We start from the raw sequence: 20,185 nt of genomic DNA on the forward strand, positions 1-20,185 counted from the left end.
TTAAACCTGACAACCAAGGTATACAAATCTGGCTATTAATAGGTATTATGGCCTCACATCATGGCTGGGTAAACCTCCTGGGTAGCCAGGATTCATCAGTTTATTGTTTTCTTTTTTTGTTTTTTGTTTTTGTTTTTGAGCCAGTTTGCTAGGTGTAGTTTAAATTTGATTAAGCTAACAAGCAAGAGTTAATAACAATGAGTGTCAAGACAGTAATGTTTAGAAATTTTGACCAAAAGTATTAAAAAAAAATCTAAATTTTAAAAAGTAGTTTCTGAATTGGAAGATCCACCCTGAATCTTCAAACTTGAGCACTTTTTCTCTAGTTTGTAGAGTGCTGACACAAAAGGATACATTGAAAGCAGAATATCTGAAATGCTTAAAATACTTTTCAATTTCACCAGATAGCACTTCATAGCACAGAGCTGATTCATAGACTGTTTCAATCATTCTTCCTGTAACCCTGTATCATATAGGCCAGACAGATTTCTAGTATTATTTTATAGATGAGGAATCCGTGGTTTCAGCTATGTGACTTACAGCTAGTAAGCTATGGAGCCCTGCCTGAAACCTTTTATCTTTAAAACTCCTGAGGCCGGTGCACCTTAGTCCCAGCTGCTCAGGAGCCTGAGGCAGGAGGATTGCTTGACCCCAGGAGTTCAAGGCTGTAGGGCGCTATGATTGTGCCTAAGGATAGCCACTGCACACTAGGCTAGGCAACATAGTGAGACCCCATCTCTAAAACGAAATAAAAAACAGAAAAACCCTTGATTTTTCAAAGCCTTTTTGGTAAGAACATGGTATAGTCTGATCTCAGAGACGAAACACGAGTCCTAGGAAGAGGAAGTTAAGCATTTTTGGCCTAGTTTCATTTTCTTTCTTTCCTAAACATTTTTGCTGAGAGTGATGCTTGCTTGTAGTTTCTTTTTTTTCTTTCTCTATTTCTTCTTCCTTTTTTTTTTTTTTTTTTTTTTTTTTTTGTGACCGAGTCTCGCTCTGTCACCCTGGCTGGAGTGCAGTGGTGTGATCTTGGCTCATTGCCACCTCTTCCTCCCGGGCTCAAGCGATTCTTCTGTCTCAGCTCCCAAGTAGCTGGGATCACAGGCGCACGCCCCCATGCCTGGCTAATTTTTGTATTTTTAATAGAGACGTGGTTTCACCATATTGGTCAGGCTGGTCTCAAACTCCTGAGCTCAGGTGATCCACCCTCCTCAGCCTCCCAAAGTCCTGGGATTACAGGTATGAACCACCACGCCTGGCCGCCTTCTTTCTTCTTTTTTCTTTTTATTTTGTTTTCCTCTTCACAGGGCATTTTCTTAGTATATATTCCTAATAGGGTCTAAGTAACCTGACTGAGATTAAAAATTTAATGAATAATTTGGAAAGTGGCTAAAGTCTTCATGCATAATTGAGAAGTTACGGTATCCAGTATTCATAACACTATTGTGTTATCACAATGCTAATTTTAAAAAAAATCATACTACAAACATTTACTATTGTTTGTAATGGTCGTGATTTTAAAAATATATTAAAATACTAAAGTCCATAGCAGAATGTAAAGAACACTGGGAACATTGTAAGGAGGCCAGATCTTGTCCCTGCCCTGAGCGTGATGAGTTTGAATTTGATCAAGTAACTTAGCTACTTGTCACATTTTCTGATTGTTAAAGTGAAGTTGATATTACTTTTTTAACTCAAAGTTTATTATCTCAGAATTTGAGTTCAGTCCAAAAACATGGGCCAAGTCTATTTGGCATGTCATAGAAATCTGGCTTGCTTTCCTTTCAGGTAAATGCTGTATAAAGTATAAAATAAAGGGACCTCAAATAATAGATATAAACACTTAACTACCAACAACCTCCAAAAAGGCCAACTTGTTTTAAAGTTATTACGAATAGGAAGTAGAGACCATTTCAGAGTACAGTGAAACAAATTTATCTTGTTGAAATTTATTTTCATTTTTACTACATTAAGAAATCTGTGTCAGCCTTACATTTCTTAAGCAACTTATGACCTAGATTTATGTTAAAATAAACTACAAACCAAAGTAACGCCACACAGAAAAAATACAAAGTCTAAATAGTAATATATTTGTTTAAAGCCAAATTGTATTGATTGATTGATTTAAGCATCTGCAGATGGCAAAATTTAGTGACCTAAAAATCTTAGCTACCTGCAGTGAAGAGTCATGTACAATTCTGGACTTAAGTCATATTTTAAATTTTTTCTACTAAATGCATTCTTTTAAATTATTTTTTGTAAATGATTCCTTCATACCTAAAATACAATTTAATGTGAATTCATTGTTTATTATGAGTTGAGTCTCAGAGAAGGCTATTCTGTTGCAAATATTATCAAGGGAGGAGGAATGGAGAGAAGTTGGTTAATGAGTTAGAAAGAATAAGTTCTAGGAAATTAGTTAACAAAAACTTACTGTATATTTCAAAGGAGCTAGAAGAGAACTATGGTGTTCCCAACACAAAGAAAAGATAAATGCTGGAGGTGATGGATGTCCCCGTTACCCTAATTTGGTCATTACATGTTACACATTGTGAAATGTATCAAAATATCACATGGACCCCCAAAATAGGTACAATTATGGTACATTAATAAAAAATACCCAAAAGCCCCCAAGTATTACCAAGTAGGAGAATTTGCTCTTAAACTATCCTGTACTGGGAATACATATTTCCTTTCAATTACCTTGCTTATCACTAGGTTTTGAAAAAAAAAAAAAATTACTTGGAGCAGTTTTTGTTCTTTAAAAAAATCCACGTTCATGAATCTAGTAGTAAGTTAGAAAGACTAAAATGGGCCTTACAGCATAGGACTTGAGCGTGTTTGTTTATGTGACAAAACATGTACATCGTAGCGTCTGTAGCTGTGGTGATTTTCAAAAGATAGTAAAATGCTGAAGTCTGTAGTAGAACAGGCACGTGCGCGAGCATTCTCCACTGAATGCCAGAGATTGACTTCCTTATTGCTATTCACTGTGATCAAGGCTTTGCAGGTTGTTCAGTGGCTGAGAGTAAAACATTCCGCTGTGCTGGCTGATGCTGCACTTGGTCCTGACTCCCTGTTCCCTCCACTGTGCTGCAGCATCTGTCTCACTCTTGCCACCTGGGTTCTCTGCAGCCTCCTCACTGTGGTTAGTTTTGTTGCAACCGATTTGTTTCCTTTGGCTGCTTAGAAGAAGCAAACTGGAAGGGGTGAGAAGTTTCTGTTGAAAGTTCTGAGCAAGTAGTAGCAACTCTTTGTCTTGTGTGCCTTTTGCTTTGATGTTGACATAACTCTGCAAAGCCCCTTTCCGTGAAGAATAAACAGACAATTAGAATTCAAGTCAAATCACAATATTTCGTACAAAACAAGTGTGAGGAATGTACACAGATACACAGTTGTTTGGGGAAAGTTAATACTCATGCAAGAAATGAGATGATCCCTCTCTGTAATCACCGTTTTGAACCTTCTCATTCGCTTTGAGGCATAGGGTCGTCATCAGTTCTATCCCCAAGTACTTTCATTCTGGTGACAAGGTTCTGTGATTTGACTTTATTTTACTGTCTATGTGTTTTTGGAAATTGCCTGTAGTTGAATAATCTGAGGTGAGGAATATCACTTCTGAAATTACTGTATTTAAAAATGTATAATATCTTCCCTTCTTGGTTTTTGGTCTTAGGCTCAATGGGTCATCTGTAATTAATATTATATATGATACACTGGTGCTTTTTCATGACCCCTTGAGCAATTTCATTAATTGAATCAACCTGCATATAATAAACATTCTGACTATGTCACTTATTTGCCTTTATATGTTTATATGCTTTTTAAATCTTTTTTAAGAAGTTTTAGGACTGTGATGTATGTAATTTGAGATGTGAGAGCTAGTTTAGTTGTAGATATTTTCATTGCAGAAAAGCATGCAGAGCAAGAAGGAAGATGGTGGATTCTCCCTTTTTTTTTTTTTTTTTTGAGACAGAATTTCGCTCTTGTTGCCCAGGCTGGAGTACAATGGCATGATCTCGGCTCACCGCAACCTCCACCTCCCGGGTTCAAGCAATTCTTCTGCCTTAGCATCCCAAGTAGCTGGGATTACAGGCATGTGCCACCACGCCCAGCTACTTTTGTATTTTTAATGGAGACGGGGTTTCTCCACGTTGGTCAGGCTGGTATCGAACTCCCAACCTCAGGTGATCCACCCACCTCAGCTTCCCAAAATACTGGGATTACAGGTGTGAGCCACTGCACCTGACCAGATTCTCCTTTCTTAAAAGGACAAATTGAAATAGTAAATTAAGTGCATAGGTATACATTATTATTAAATGTCTTTCTGTTTTTTACCTCTCCATAGCCATATGATGTAAACTTACAAGTAACCTCAGTGTTATCTAGACTTTCTCTCTTCCCTCATCCACACATCCACGAGTACCTTTTGGATCCTTATGTGAACCTCGCTCCTGGCTGTAGATCTCTCTTCTCTGTAATTGTCAGGGTGAGTTACTAGTTCTGTTATATTCCCTAGGATTGATAAGTCTGTGCAATTAATATGTTAACATCATTGTATGCAGTTAGTGTCACATAATGAAAAATGTATCTACTGCTTCAAAGTAATTGTTATACATATATATACACATTATATATAATTATAATTATATATAAAATTATAAAATTATTTTTAATAATATGTACCTTTTATTTTAAAGAATTAGGTATGAGTCCTTGGTTAAAGATGATTATATGAGTAGTGAAAATTTACATTATTTATTAAATGATGGGAATGAAGATTTTTTCTAAAATCCTGAGGTTGTCTATGTAGCTGATTTCGGGAACTGAAGTGCCTTGCCTCTGTGATGCAGGTTGTTGGAGACCTTATGCTTCGAATCCAGCGTATTCAAGACTTTACTCCCAAGCTTCTGTTAGTCAGAAAGCGATTACTTGGTTTGGAACCTGAAGGCCCTCTGTAAGTTCATGTTTTACGTTTTTTTAATCCAAAAAGTTCAGTGAACTTAATGATCTGCTGATACATTGAATTGATTTATTGTCTGTTTTTCCCTTACCAGTATTGACCACATCACACTGCTAGAGGGTGTGATTGTGTTAGAAGAGTTCTGTAAGGAGCTGGCGGCAATTGCATTTGTGAAATATCACGCTTCCTCCACACCATAAATAACATCTTTCAAGTAACTAGGGGAACAGAACTACTGTGTATATTTCATCAAAAAAGACTCAGCTCCACCCAGCCACAAGAGGATAAAAAGCCTTTTTAAACGAAGTATTGCTGTAAACTGGACAGAACCATTAAGAACCTATTGAGTGGACATTCTTGGTAAAATGTTGTATAATGTTGTTTTCATTGGCTTTATCATAATGGTTCTGTTATAAAATTGCACATTGTCGAATCCAGGATACAATCAAAGGAACTTCAGGAAATAAGCATTTCTAATGACTGTGTTTGAAAAGCTGCAATATTTCCGATGTCATGACTTTGATGATATTTCTGTTATATTAATATCCTTTTAGGTAGCAAGGCATTTTGACATTCTCTGGGACTCAAATGCTTATATTATTTTGGATTAATAAGTAGCAAAAAAATCACTAATTTTATAACTTTTTAAGGTCAGAATTCTTATCAAACAAAATATGAAAAAAACTGTAAATGAGAAAAAATACAATTCAGAAACCATTGAATGAATTAATTATAGGAGATAAAAATGTGTAGAGCACCATTAACTTTCTTCAGCTTTTTTAAGAATAACAATTTAATATGATAAATTCTTGATCAATATATCTCTATTTTTAAAGAAATGTTCTTTTACTCTTGTGCACATAGCCATGTTAGTGATTTTCTTCATGTATGGGTCCCAGTTGATTTAAACTGTGTCATTTTCACAACAATGTTGAATTTATGCTCACCATTGGTAGTGTTTGCTAAAACTGTATTTTTTTTTAAACTAAGTAAGATGTACTGGGTCGAGAACCTTTTTCCCCCCTCTCTCCCTCTCAGAAAATTGCTTTATAAAATTGCTTTATAATTTGATTTTCTTACTGAAACGCATGGTGGTGTCTAGGTGAGGGACTGACTGATAACCCTTGGCAGCAATCAAAATGCCAGTGGCTCCTCGATGTTTACATTTTTTTCTAGTTTGTTTGGTCTTTTGTTTTAAATGATTCTAAAGAGATTAAAGAAAACAGACTTTTAAACGTCCTGTTTACATGTTAAAGGATTTGGGGAAATTGGGTATGTATGTGAATGGGTATACATGTAGGAACCTGTAGTTCAGCAAAGCTGCGCTGGGCACAGCATGCTTGTACTCGATGGACAAAATCGTGTTTGCTAGTCCGCTTTCTATTTTTCCTTTAAGTGACACTGATCACTCAAATACTGTTTTTAATCTATTGTTTGTTTTTATCTGACATGTTAAGCAGCAGCACTTTCCTCTTTATCTTTTCATTTACTGATATTTGGGGGAACAGGCTATCAAAGGCTCCAGCTTGAAGGGAACTCTCACTACCCCCCTAGGAAGTTATTTTATGTAGCATGTTTGTATATATGCATTGTGTGGCGTGTGCGTAGAGGCTTGTTTTACACCTGTCTGCTCATTTTGTTGTATTAGCTTTTCTGGTTTATTTCATAGTTTGTTTTTGCTATTTATTAAGAACAATATCAAAAGATTATGAATAGCATCAGCTCTAGAATGCTTACCACTGTTAAAACAACAAAAAGACTAAACCTCCAATTTCATGCAAATCTTTATTAGCTTATTCTAAGAAATTTATTAAGTAAAACAAAGAAAAAACAAAAGTGGGAGATAGTTATTTTGTGCATGATTGTCTTTAAATCATTTTGAATGATGTGAAGGCATTATTCAGTTTGCTGTATTTTTTAAATCACTTCATAAAGGGAACACTTCGACATTTACATTTCTAGATGTAGTAACAGTCTACTTCGACGTACAAGTATTTAAACTAAGGCATTAAGAGATATTAGATATTTCTTAATGTTTTCATAGTGCTCAATAGGTGTAGTAGCAATGATATTACCTCTGAAACCAAATACTGTTTTATCCTTGATTTCACTATGGGACCTTATAATTACTCCATGAAACCAAGCTCAGAAAAGCTTTAACTCTTGTATGTGTGTATGTGTATGCTGCTTCTGAAAATATAATTTTCCTAAGTTATTGTAATGACTTTAATTCGTAATCAGCTAAGGCTTAAGATTTCATTTGTTTCTCATCTAAGTTTCTGTTTTTCTTCCCTTCTTTTTTTCTTTTACATTTAGTTCAGAGCTAGAGCCAGTACAAGCTCTCACAGTGAATTCAATTTGTTAGTTGAAACGTTGTACTGCATCACTAGTCTTTCTTAAACTGTCTGTTGACAGCTGAATATTTGTTACTCAGTACTCGCAAAAACAGTGACTAAAATGCACTATGTTGAGTGGAAAGCACGGTCATAACAATTGATTGCCATAGCAAGTTCCAAAGTGAATTTCAGCCTTGCTTCACATTTGTATCAATAAGTACGCACATTTTTTAAAACTTTCTAACAGCATAGTCTTTGGGTTTGTTTTTAGTTATGAGCCACATTCTTTACTTGATTTAACTCAGATTTGTCTTAGCCTATTGCCATATAGTACTCACCTTATAACTATGTAACTTTCTCCTAATGTATCTGTTTGTGCAATATGGAAGCTGTGAGTGGATTCATAGCTTTTTGGTTTAATTGTACATTATTGTGTGTGTACATATGTATATATGTGTATATATAAGGACCAAAATTCTTAGCTCGCTTACACTGTTGCTAGTGTAAACATTGTTACACTTAATTTTACAGGGCACAAATTATGGAATTACTTCATAAATTCATGGTAATGTTTCCATAAATTATTGCATTAATATACAATTACCATTTAATTATGAAGTCCATCAGTATTGACAGAAAAAGTTACAGTGAAGTGCTAAAACCACATTATATGGTAATTATATTTTGGGTTGCATAGTAAATCAAATGTGCATGTCATTGTGACACTTTATGTGTTAAAACATGGTAGATAATCACATTTCTGGGCCCTGTAAAATAGTGTTACTGTAATACTCTGTTTTGCCTCCTGCCTTGTTTACATTAAACAGGATATTTGGTAAATTTTTTGTATCGAACGTTGTGTAGGTTACTGACAGTGTTACCAACGTCTGGAATTCTTGGTCCATCCGTGGAGAAACTCTTCAGATGGTCATTGTGTACCTACTCTCTCTTCAAAGGAAGTTGTGATCAAGTTCAACTTTTTGTGCTAACAATGCATGCAGGACTAAGAGGGATGATCTAAAAAATAAATAATGTAATTTAAACAAAATGTCTTATGTTTTTGTAAAATTCTACTTGGGAACGTTTTATCCAATGATAAATCTCAAGCAAGTCTTAACTTTTTGCACCCCCAACACACAAAGGGATATGGCACACCACAATCAGTGGGTCTCTATAGTATTCTAGGGAGAGAACAAAAAGCAATATATCTATTTGTGGAGGAGAGATGTGTAGCTTGAAAAATTCCCCCAGGTAAACCTCATAGTAAACCTCATATATTTCCTCCACCTCCCTTCTTAATAATCACTGCACAAAAGGAAGGAATGTTATGCACGTCTGAGAAAAACAATTTTTTTTTTTTTTTTTTTTTGAGAGCCTCGCTCTGTTCCCCAGGCTGGAATGCAATGGCACGATCTCAGCCCACTGCAACCTCCGCCCCCTGGGTTCAAGTGATTCTCCTGCCCCAGCCTCCTGAGTAGCTGGGATTACAGATGCCTGCCACCATGTCCAGCTAATTTTTGTATTTTTAGTAGAGACGGGGTTTCACCATGTTGATCAGGCTGGTCTTGAACCTCTGACCTCAAGTGATCCACCTGCCTCAGCCTCCCAAAGTGCTGGGATTACAGGTGTGAGCCACCATGCACGGCCCAGAGAAACAATTTATTCTAAGCATTATTTCTTAGTATTTTTCTAACACATATAAAAACTTTTCTTTTTAGCTGACACTTAAACTCTAGACTTACTCTGTTCACTTGAGCATTTGCCAGAGTTTCTGAATTGGAAACAAAGAAACATGTAATACACAGCACAGCCAGAAAGAGAAGAATCCAATGATTAATCCCAACTACCCGAAGATTCTTTTCAAAATCGCTTTAGACGGAAGTAAGATGATAGGTTGAAAGGATGGAAGAGGCAAGGTTTAGACACTGAAAAGTTGAAATCACCCTCCTTGCCCTGAGCTACTTCAAAAGAAAACTGCGTTTTGGGAATGCATAATTGGATCCCCAGTCCAAAACCTGCTTCAAACTGTTAAGAATTTAGCAGTGTTTTAGCTGGAAAACGAGTAATCCCAAGGGAATTTAAGGAATTAACATAAAACTGTAAAAGTTGAAGTTTTGCTGGACTAACTCTCAAGTAAAATCTATACTTCTTTTCCAAAAAAAAAAAAAAAAAAAATATATATATATATATATATATATAAAAGAGCAGGCAGAAACACTGCATCTGAGTTTGTTTAACACTGAATGATGCAGAAGAAATGGAGTATGTTTTAGTTGTTCTTATGGCAATAAAGTTGTTACCTCTGGACTACCTTGCAGAAGGTGGGTCTTTTTGTGTTTTGTTGTTTTTTTTTTTTTATGTTCTGGGATACATATGCAGGATGTGCAGGTTTGTTATATAGGTAAATGTGTGCCATGGTCGTTTGCTGCACCTATCAACCCATCACCCAGGTATTAAGTCCCATGTGCATTAGCTATTTTTCCTGATGCTCTCCCTCCCCACCCCGCCCCCAGCACAGGCCCCAGCATGTGTTGTTTCTCTCCTTATGTCCACGTGCTTTCATTGTTCAGCTCCCACTTATAAGAGAGAACATTCGGTGTTTGGTTTTCTGTTCCTTTGTTAGTTTGTTGAGGATAATGGCCTCCAGCTCTATCTATGTCCCTGCAAAGACATGATCTCATTCCTTTTTATGACTGCGTAGTATTCCATGGTGTACATACACCACATTTTCTTCATCCAGTCTATCGTTGATGGGCATTTGGGTTGATTCCAGAAAATCAGTTCTTAACTTTATTTGGTAATATACCCCACTACCTGCCTCAGGGAGACCTGTCTAAGCCTGTTTCATTCACACTCACTACTCTTACTGATTTGACTATTGTGGGCATTAGAAATTTCTCTGTTATATCATTTCTAAAAATGTATCAGAAATAGGACATCCACAAACCAAACAAGAATTTTGTTTATTTAACACATATTTCTCAAGAACTTTCTGTGAACCAGGTATTAAGGTGCTAGGAAAACAAAAAATGATTTCAGCCTTAAAAAAGTAATGGTCTTGGTGTGGCGTTTACAAAAATAAATTACAGGGCACACTGGTGAACACTGTTAGAGAAACAAGACCCAAGTGTTGTGAGCGCCAGGGGAAGGAAGTAAGATGGCAAATCATCTAAACAGGAAAATCTGAAACTCAAGCCTTGCCTGAATATTCTTACTTTTAAGTATGTTATATATGTATTATTCTTACTTTTGGGTTATAGTCTTACTTTTGAGATATGCAAGATATTCTCAGAAGTTATAACCAGAACAGATGCCAGGCGCAGTAGCTCACGCCTGTAATCCTAGCACTTTGGGAGGCTGAGATGGGCGGATTACTTGAGGTCAGGAGTTTGAAACCAGCCTGGCCAACATGGTGAAACCCCATCTCTACTAAAACTACAAAAATTAGCCAGGCATGGTGGTGCATGCCTGTAATCCCAGCTGCTCTGGAGGCTGAGGCAGGAGAATCATTTGAACCAGGGAGGCAGAGGTTGCAGTGAGCAGAGATCACACCACTGCACTCCAGCCTGGGCAACAGAGTGAGACTCCATCTCAAAAAAAGAAAAGGTTATAATCACAACAGAGCCAACCTGGCAAGAAACTTCTGCATCCTATTGTATTTGCGATGCTTAACTGTTGCCTTTCACTTCATTCTGATGTTGGTATAAAGCACTAGCCCAAAGAACAGTGCTTTGGGCCCATATTTTCTCAGCTGATGAATAGCACTTAGCTTGTGATTTGTGATCTCTCTCTAGAACTATTGTATAGCAAGAAGGCACATAGTCAACTGAAATACTAAAATCAAAAGATTAAACTGGACTTTTAAAATGACCCAAAGATTAGGGGTAAGATTTGGTTCAGCTAAAGCATTTGTAGAACCAAGCCTTTCTCCTTACTTTTAACTCAGCGCTCTTTTGACAGCATTCTTTATTCTCTCCTGGTTTGGGGCACAAAGCAGTTTGCATGTCCAATTAAGAGAGAACCAGCCTAGGCTGATGGAGACAGTGGAGATGAATTCAGAAGCCGCGTGCCAGACATGCATAGAGAGAAAGGATGTGTAGACCTCCCCTGGGTTATCATCCCGCAACTCCCACCCATTCCTGACATCTAAGCCTGGAGTCAGGCTAGAAGGCAGGTGGACAGGCCAGAGCTCACTCCTGCCAGAGAGCAAGATCAAGAGACTCCTGCTTCCTTCATGCACAGTCTTCTTGAGGTAGCTTCAAGGAATTATCTGATTTCCCAAGTATGAGTCTAAGGAGTTAAAATTCAGTTTGCTTTATAATTTTTTTTTTTTTTTTGAGACAGGGTCTTGCCCTGTCACCCAGGCTGGAGTGCAGTGGCACAATCAGCTCACTGCAGCCTCAACTCAAGCAATCCTGCCTCAGCCTCCTGAGTGGTTGGGATTACAGGCAGGTGCCACTGTGGCCAGCTATTTTTATTTTTGTAGAGATAGGGTCTCACTATATTGCTCAGGCTTATGATTTTATATTATGACCTTCCTCTTCCCTCTAGTTCAGGGGTCTCCCAACCCCCGGGCCACAGACCAGTACCAGTCCGTGACTGGTTGGGAACTGGGCAGCATAGCAGGACGTGAGTGGCAGGCGACCACCTGAGCTCTCCCTCCAGTCAGATCAGCAGCAACATTCGATTCTCGTAGGAGCACTAACCCTACTGTGAACTTACACGCGGGGATCTAGGTTGTGCGCTCCTTATGAGAATCTAACTAATGCCTGATGGATCTCAGGTGGAACAGTTGCTTCCCGAAATCATCCCCAAGTCTGTGCAAGAATTGTTTTTCATGAAACCAGCCCCTGGTGCCAAAGAGGCTGGGGACCACTGCTCTAGTTGGACTAATCAGTATATTGAGGAACTGACAGGGAGTCTTTTAAAAAAAGTGGGGGGAGTATATATATTTTTAAAATACTAGGTAATACTGCATACTTCTCTCAATTGAAGAACCACATCTTTACATGAAGGTAAACCCCCTAGCAGACTGCCAGAAATCTAAATACCACCATGAGTCACTTTGCTCTTATATGAGAGGGGAGAGTAAGGGGAAAGGGAAGATATTCTTTGGTTTTTGTAGCTGTAAGTTCATAATGGTACCCATGTTGTGATGTGCATTCATTTGCATGGTGATCACACTATTAATTTCTTCCAATGATGTGCTAAAGGTGTCTGGGATGGTATTCAGTTTAGAGGATCCAGACAAGCCAGGAACATGACCTGGGTCTGACAACCACTCTTTTTCAAGGCTGAGAACTATAACCATAATTGCAAGCCAAAGAGCTAGATGTGGTTGAAAACAGAACAAGAGACACACCCAGCCTGTGAGATTAGGCAAGACAAGCAAAAGCATCTCCAAGGCTGTTATTGCCTCAGGCCTGTGATTTATGAGTAAGGAATCATAAAATCAATTTTACTATAATGCAGAAAGATGAGATGACATACAAATTCACTATACTCTGGATAAAGCTATATTTCAAATCCCTGAAGATGAGATTCATTTATATAATAACACGAGAAATGTATTCCTTATTCCACTCACAAGTAGAATAGCATGGAGGGTTTTAATTGATTAGATTTCCCTAGAGAGCCATGTACTGGAGCCTTCTAGAGGAGAAACAAATTAGCTGTTCCTTAAACATTATTCTTCCATGTTTAAAGTATGTTCTTCTACTTAAATCTCTTTATCCTGTTGTTCTTATCAACAATGTAGCAAGTCACAGAGCATTGATGGTTCTATATTCTTTGTGGGCTGCTTCAATTCTTTGTCCTAGAGCTTTATTTCCATTTTGTTTTAGAAATGATTAGAAAATAGACCATCATTTTTTTAAGCTGCATTGGTGTTGGGCTCCCACAGAAATGGAGTTGAGAAGGAAATGTCTACTTTTAAAATAAAATATTACTCATTAGTAATGTAGCTTGGACTCCTTGACAACAAACAGGTTCCATTTCATAAAGACTTACATTTTCCATAAAATGATCCAGTGTCATGCGGCTTCAAGTAAGCCTTTCCCTGAAAATACTGTTGGCAAGAGTACATGTGACTCATTGGAATTTGGGTTCAAAACCGCATCCTAAAAATAATAAAAGCTATAAATGCAAATATGCATAGCAATTTCTGGGTGTTTTTCTTTGGAATTTGACATTGAAATAAAAATAATTTTGCACAGTTCTTAATGGTTGGAGTCTTTTCATGCATAACATATAATATAATTTATATTCATTGAGCTGAGTATTTCAAAGAAATTACTCAGAAATTGCTGATATACATCTTGCGAAGTAGTGTTGCTCATTATCATTTTTATTTCAATGGAAAGGAAAAGACTAGGGAAGTGTAATTAATTTGACATAGATAATTCTGGGCTGAGCATTTTAATATCAACGCCATTTTAAGGTCATTATCAAAATTTCTTTGTCCTCATTGTACAGCTTGCCATTGCTATACTCTGATCTAAGACCATTGAGTTTTGGCCCTTCCTGCAGTGATCTGTGTAATCAATCATTCAACTAATACCATTAACTTCTTCTAACAGAGATGCTGACTGTCAACCTTATTAGGTTAAGAAAGATGTTGGATAGGCGCAAATGCTGAATTTTTCTACTGATTCCTGTGTTATTTTTAAAGACTTGCGAACTCTAATCCTCACATCACCATGGAAGCTGATCTCTGCCTCTTAACAATGATTTTAAATTTTATATATATACATATATTTAAAATTATATATATTATATATATATAATTTACAGGAGCAGTTAAGCTGCCCTCAGTACCTCTATGCATCAAAGCACTGACAGTAAGAGGCTACTCCACTCATCCAAAGGCAGGCTCTACTCTCTTGATAGGACTTTCCTAAATGATCCTTCTTGGAGTGGAAAAAACTTTCCAGCTAGACACATAAAACACTATAATTGAGTGCTGGTTTCATAAATGTTGAGGTCTGAGGTCCAAAATGTATTGTATTGTTGCAAGGCTACAGTAACATCATCCGTAATGTTCAACAGATATTCACTAAATCTTGTAGGGCTCTGATGAGGAGAGGGGATTTCAATAAAGTCCCCGTCTTGGAAAGATTTGCTTTTTAAAGTACCAGGGATAAGGCAAGTTCGGTGGGGCTTACTAAGCTCTTGTCCTTCTGTTCCAAATCCACTCTTCTGTGTACTACTTCGTGTTGCTAGGCTAGGCTGCTGCAAACTAGATTTCTCCTTCACTAACTGTCTTTCTATTACATTTTGTTAATAAGAGGCTCCAGAGAAGGGAAACAGGAGGAGGAAGAAGGAACTTCCTTCCTTTGAGGTTATTTTTCCTATCTGTATCACCTCAGCAATGGGCCCATAGCAATTTATTTTAGCCTCCACATATATATACACATACATACATATATATTTTTTATTTGTATATACAAATATATGTTTTTAAATATGTAATATATATACTATAATTATATATACACACATTTTAAACTGGGTCTCTCTTGCTATGTTGCCCAGGCTGGAGTGCAGTGGAACAATCATAGCACACGGCAACGTTGAACTCCTGGGCTCAAGCAAGCTTCCTGCCTCAATCTCTCCAGTAGCTGGGACTAGAGGATCATGCCACTGAGCCTGGCTAGGCTTTGTATTCTTTAAACCCTCCTAGAGCCAGCCTCGTCTGGTCTCAAACGCAGCAACAGCAGCATGGCAGACCCCCTCTCGGAGACCAGAGTTCTACATTTCTAGGGCCCTGGCCCTAAGCTTCTAGCTCTGCAACCCCAGCCTCTTCCCTTTGTTTTGTCAGTCCAGTGGTGGTAGCTGCCTCCTGGGTTATTATTTCTGGATGACCTCAGTGAATAACCCATTTTCCTCACTCAGCCTTCCAACATTGATGTAACCAACTCCCATATGAAATTCCCTCTGCTGAAATCTCTATTATATAATTGCTATTTTCCTGACTAGACCCATCTCAGTGGCAGCATCTTCCACTGTGAACCCCAATCTAGCGAGGGGATCCACCGCAGAGCTTTCCAGGGAGGCTGGCACTCCCCTCATTAATCTATTTCTTAGTATCTCAGTGAAGAGATTGTCACCTACACCCCATCAGGAGACATGGCTGGGTGTTCATGCTCCCATGTAAATTTGCATTCCTGTCTCCCTAAATCTATGGATAGTTTTTCTGCATTACCCCAGGAAGTTCCCTCATCTCAGCTCACTGAATGTAGGTCACCAATAAATATATTTTATTGACTCAACTAAGAAAACTGTTAGAGCCACTTCCAGTTGGATGAGCTAACACAGTAAGTCCAGACTCTGATAAGTCCACCCAGGTCCATACATTGGTCTGATTTAATGTTATATTTTATCTTCCTTTGACGCTTCTCACAATAATCCTCAGATTTCTGCCTAAATCAATTAGCAAGATGTTGTCATTCATTTGGAATAAAAGCTAATTCTTCCCAGGTCAGACTTCACTTTTTCCCCCTGGAACATGCTGAGATCTCACTCTAATTATAGATCTAAAAGCCAACAGCTTCCACTGTCAGAGAGGCCTTGGGTTCAAAGCTTCACAAGACAGAGAGGCCTTGGGTTCAAGATTTTCAGCTTCATTCACATCTACCCAGATGTGACCATTCAAAATCCTAGGGGCCCACTCACCCAATCAACGTGTTTTCTCATAAGAGTCAAGGCAAGCCTATGAGTTCAACTTACGTTGTAATTTTGTAACCCACACAATTTAATTATGGTTATTTTTTTGGATGAGATTGGCCCTGTGACTAAAAAAATAACATTATTTTAGGGCTGCCATAGAGCCTCTCAGTGCTCTTAGACTTGAATTTAGAAGGTTAAACCTGAGCTAGTGATTTCCTTTTTTAATCTCTCCAGTTGAAAGATGTCATCCCACTCCAATGCTTTGTAGTTGTAATTACCACTGCCATTAGGATAATCAAGGGACAATGACAGTTTATGCCTATTATCCTTGTCATTCTTTGTGTGAAAAGCTATATGGTCCCACAAGGCACCTGATTCCATAGGCATTTCATCTCAATCAATCACTGGTGACACCTTAATCACTATGCCTCCACATGCAATGGAGTACTAGCAAAGCAATTCCCATTGAAAAGATCTCAGCCCAGCACTTAAAACCAAGCACAAAATCAAATCGATCTCCAAATCCCCATCCCTGAGGGTCTATTTCCTGGTACCAAGCACTGTAACAGGCACAGCTCAGTTTGGAAAACAGAAACCACACAAGGTATTTCAACAGAAGAAATTTATACAGGGAATTGGGTGTTGGAGGGCGGAATTAGCAAAGGAAGAACATTAGTGTAATACAGGGCTAAAAACAGCAGGAAGCAGCACCACCTCTACAGCTGGAGGATCCAAAGGAAAGGAGGTGAGATGATCAGAACCTAGAAGGTTAGGGGATGGGCCCTGCAGAGTTGGTGTTCAGACCTCCAAGGAGTGGTTACTATTAGGCTTTCTGCAGTGTCTGCAGCTGTTCTTAAAAGTTTCCATATTTTTGTTGATTTTGGCAGTTTTGAGGAGTATTGGTTGGGTATTTTGTAGGATGCCCTCTATTGGAATTAGTCTGATGTTTTCCTTATGATTAGACTGGGATTATGGGTGTTACAGAGAAGGAATACAGAGATAAAGTGTGATTTTAGTCATATCTTATCAAGAGTACACACTGCCAGCATGATGTTGGGCTTCATTCCCTGGCTGAAATAGTATTTGTCAGGTTTCTCCACTGTAAAGTTATTCTTTCCCTCCGGTTTCCATACTGTATTCTTCGGAAGCAAAGTCATTGTAGATAGCTCACACTTCAGAAGTGTGGAGTTAATACTGTACCTTCTTGAGGGTGGAGTATCTGCAAAAAACTGTTTGGAATTATTCTGCAAGGAAGACTGATGTCCCAAACCCTTTATCCAATCATTTATATCAATACAAATTCATGGATATTTGTCTTATACTTTACGTTATAATCTAATACTATTTCATTAATTTTGTTGCTCAAATGGTTCCAGCTTTGGCCTTTGGGAACAGTTTCAGTTGGTTCCTGTGTCTGTTTAACATACCCCCATTCATATATGGGTGTTTTGTTTCTTTTTGTTTTTTAGTACTTCCTTACTTTTGGAGATTACAAAATACTCCCAGATCATCTCATATGTTTCCTGCCCCAGTCCTAGGATCAGCCATTTCTCCAAGATGCATCAGAGTCTTTTAAAACACTGAATTATTTAGGAATATTCGGGGGGGGGGGGGAATCTAAGTTCTGTAGCACTGCATTGACTTGGCATGGTGCTTTGGGTCCAGATAGCCGAGGAAAGGGTATTGGACTAGACACGTGGTATTTATGAAGCCTTTCAACCTAAGCACTCTGAAGACAGGGTAGAGGACATGGGAATGCTAACAAAACCATCCAGACTGAGAGACAGAGTGGGAAGCGCAGCGAACTTGTTTGGAGACAAGAGTGTCTATGTTAGCAGAAGGGAAACATTCATAGTCATCCATGTCATACACTTTAACTTTCATAGTCATCAATATCATACACTTTAACACAGCCACACAAAAGACTTCTACTTTAGATCTTTAATTTTTTTTTCAAAGGAATCACATCCTAACAGGTTAAAGAAGTTATTCAAAATACAGCTATACACCTGTGCCCCATTACTTATAGCTCACTAGGAATGATTACTTTTTACAAATCCTGTAATTAGCTAGTAACTAGCACAATCATATTGCATTATCTCTTTTGCGCTAAAAATATGAACTTGCTAATGATGAGCATGAACTAGAAATTGTATAACCTATTTTAGTATTTTTTGGTTTTTCTTTCTGGAGACGGAGTTTCACTCTTGTTGCCCAAGCTGGAGTGCAATGGCACTATCTTGGCTCACTGCAATCTCTGCCTCCTGGGTTCAAGTGATTCTTCTGCCTCTGCCTCCCGAGCAGCTGGGATTACAGGTGTGAGCCCTTGCGCTCTGCTAATTTTTTGCATTTTTAGTAGAAACGGGTTTTCACCATGTTAGCCAGGCTGGTCTCGAACTCCTCACCTCAGGTGATCCGCCCGCCTCAGCCTCCCAAAGTGCTGGGATTACAGGCGTGAGCCCTTGCGTCCAGCCGGAGTTTTTTCATTTTAAAATTACTGGGAGACTCAAAAAGCAGAGGTGACTCAGGCCTCTCTAGGCCACAGAGGCCCTTGGATATAGATTCCTCCTTTCTTCTGACAGAAGCGATTTGCTTAAATCTGTACAGATGAGAACACAATTATTGTAAAATAGGAAAACCCACGTTGGTTTTGTACATTCGTGTTTGCTCTGTAAAGGGCAGCGCTCGTGTATCTTCAGCTGTATCTTGAAAGCTTTCCTGTCTCAGAAGCTTGCTTGCATTAAACATGAGGCGCCGCTAAGTGCTGTTGCCACCGGGGACTGCAGGCCGCTCTGCAGCCCTGGAAGGGCTGAGTTCCGAGGGAAGGAAGGCCGCCGGCGGAGGCAGTGCTGTGCTGTGGGACGGCTGCTGTGGATTCTGACTGCAGACGGGTCTGATTTTAATGTTTTTCTTTACTTAGAAAAACATTAAGTAATTAAAGAGAAGCGGCTGACCGTTTCTCTTTGCCATCCTGTGAGACGTGAGGGCATGCCTTGGATCTGTGAGGGGGGAAAAATCCTCTTTTAAGAAAGGGGAAGTGAAGAAATAAGAAGAAAAGATGACGGAGAAGTAAGAAAGGAACATGGGGCCGGGCGCAGTGGCTCACGCCTGTAATCCCAACACTTTGGCAGGTCGGGGAAGGGTGGATCACCTGAGGTCAGGAGTTCAAGATCAGCCTGGCCAACACGGTGAAACCCCGTCTCTTAAAAAAATACAAAAAATAGTCGGGCATGATGGCAGGTGCCTGTAATCCCAGCTAATCAGGAGGCTGAGACAGGAGAATGTGTGAACCCAGGAGCAGAGGTTTCAGTGAGCCAAGATTGCGCCATTGCACTCAAGCCTGGGAATTGATTGAGACTCTGTCTCAAAAAAAGAAAGAAAGAAAGGAGAGAGAGAGGGAGAAAAGAAAAGCTCTAGAAGGAAGAAGGAGCCTGAGGGGAAAGACTGAGGAGGAAGCAGAAGAGACCATGGGCCCCCACCCTCTCGCTCACCAGCGCTTTGCCTTGGTGGCTCTGACTGCCCCCTGCCTGGTGGCTGGTCCTGCCTCCTCTCCCCTCTCTCCTTCTCTTCCTTCCTACCTTCCTGCCTGACTGCAACCCTTTCCTCAGGGAGAACAGAAGGTCCCCAAGGAGCACTGTGGACCAGGCATGCAGGTCCACCTCATCTGTAGTCCTGCTCTGACCTTTGGCACGGAGCCTCCTGATGCAGAATTTGGCTTGTTCCTGTGACAGCTCCCCTCACTGCCCGCAACAGCGTACTGCAGTCCGGGCTCCATCACTGCCCAGCTCTGGTGCTTTAGGCACCCCACATCACCTCCCCGAGCCTCAGTTTCCTCATCTGTAAAATGGGGATGGTACCATCTACCGCAGAGGGTACTTGTAAGGACTGAACGAGGGCACAGTCCTCCTTCCACACCTGCTACCAAGTAGGTGTTGGATGCCCAGCAGGCCCTGCCACTGCTTCTCAGAACCCTCTCGGGTTCCTAGGCCTCTTGAACCAGAATTGATAGGAATGAGACCTGCCAAGAGCTTTCTGGACAAGCTTCCCAGGGGGGTTCAGATGGACTCTCAAGCATTCTTTACAGAGATGAGTCTCTTCTCACTTGTCAGCTCCTTAGCATGGCCCCCTGGCCCTGTCCACCCTGGTGAGACTTCTCTGCTGCCCCTCCCCACAGTGTTCCCCACTCACCTCAGACTTCTGCCCCCGCACAAGGGAAGGG

At 39.4% G+C, this 20,185-nt stretch overlaps 1 protein-coding gene across 2 annotated transcripts in view; it reads left to right on the forward strand.

The window, feature by feature from the left end:
* The window catches only part of FHIP2A (FHF complex subunit HOOK interacting protein 2A), a 46,264-nt gene extending 37,917 nt beyond the window's left edge, over window positions 1-8,347 (forward strand). For both annotated transcript variants that reach the window (XM_005566511.3, XM_065521451.2), the window contains 3 exons: window positions 4,349-4,489; window positions 4,854-4,957; window positions 5,058-8,347. In XM_005566511.3, the coding sequence (XP_005566568.3) occupies window positions 4,349-4,489; window positions 4,854-4,957; window positions 5,058-5,163 (351 nt within the window). In that variant the 3' untranslated portion in view covers window positions 5,164-8,347. The remainder of the gene's footprint in view (window positions 1-4,348; window positions 4,490-4,853; window positions 4,958-5,057) is intronic.
* Window positions 8,348-20,185: the final 11,838 nt, after the last annotated feature.

Source organism: Macaca fascicularis, chromosome 9 (genome assembly GCF_037993035.2).
Source record: "Macaca fascicularis isolate 582-1 chromosome 9, T2T-MFA8v1.1".
Lineage (NCBI taxonomy): Eukaryota > Metazoa > Chordata > Mammalia > Primates > Cercopithecidae > Macaca > Macaca fascicularis.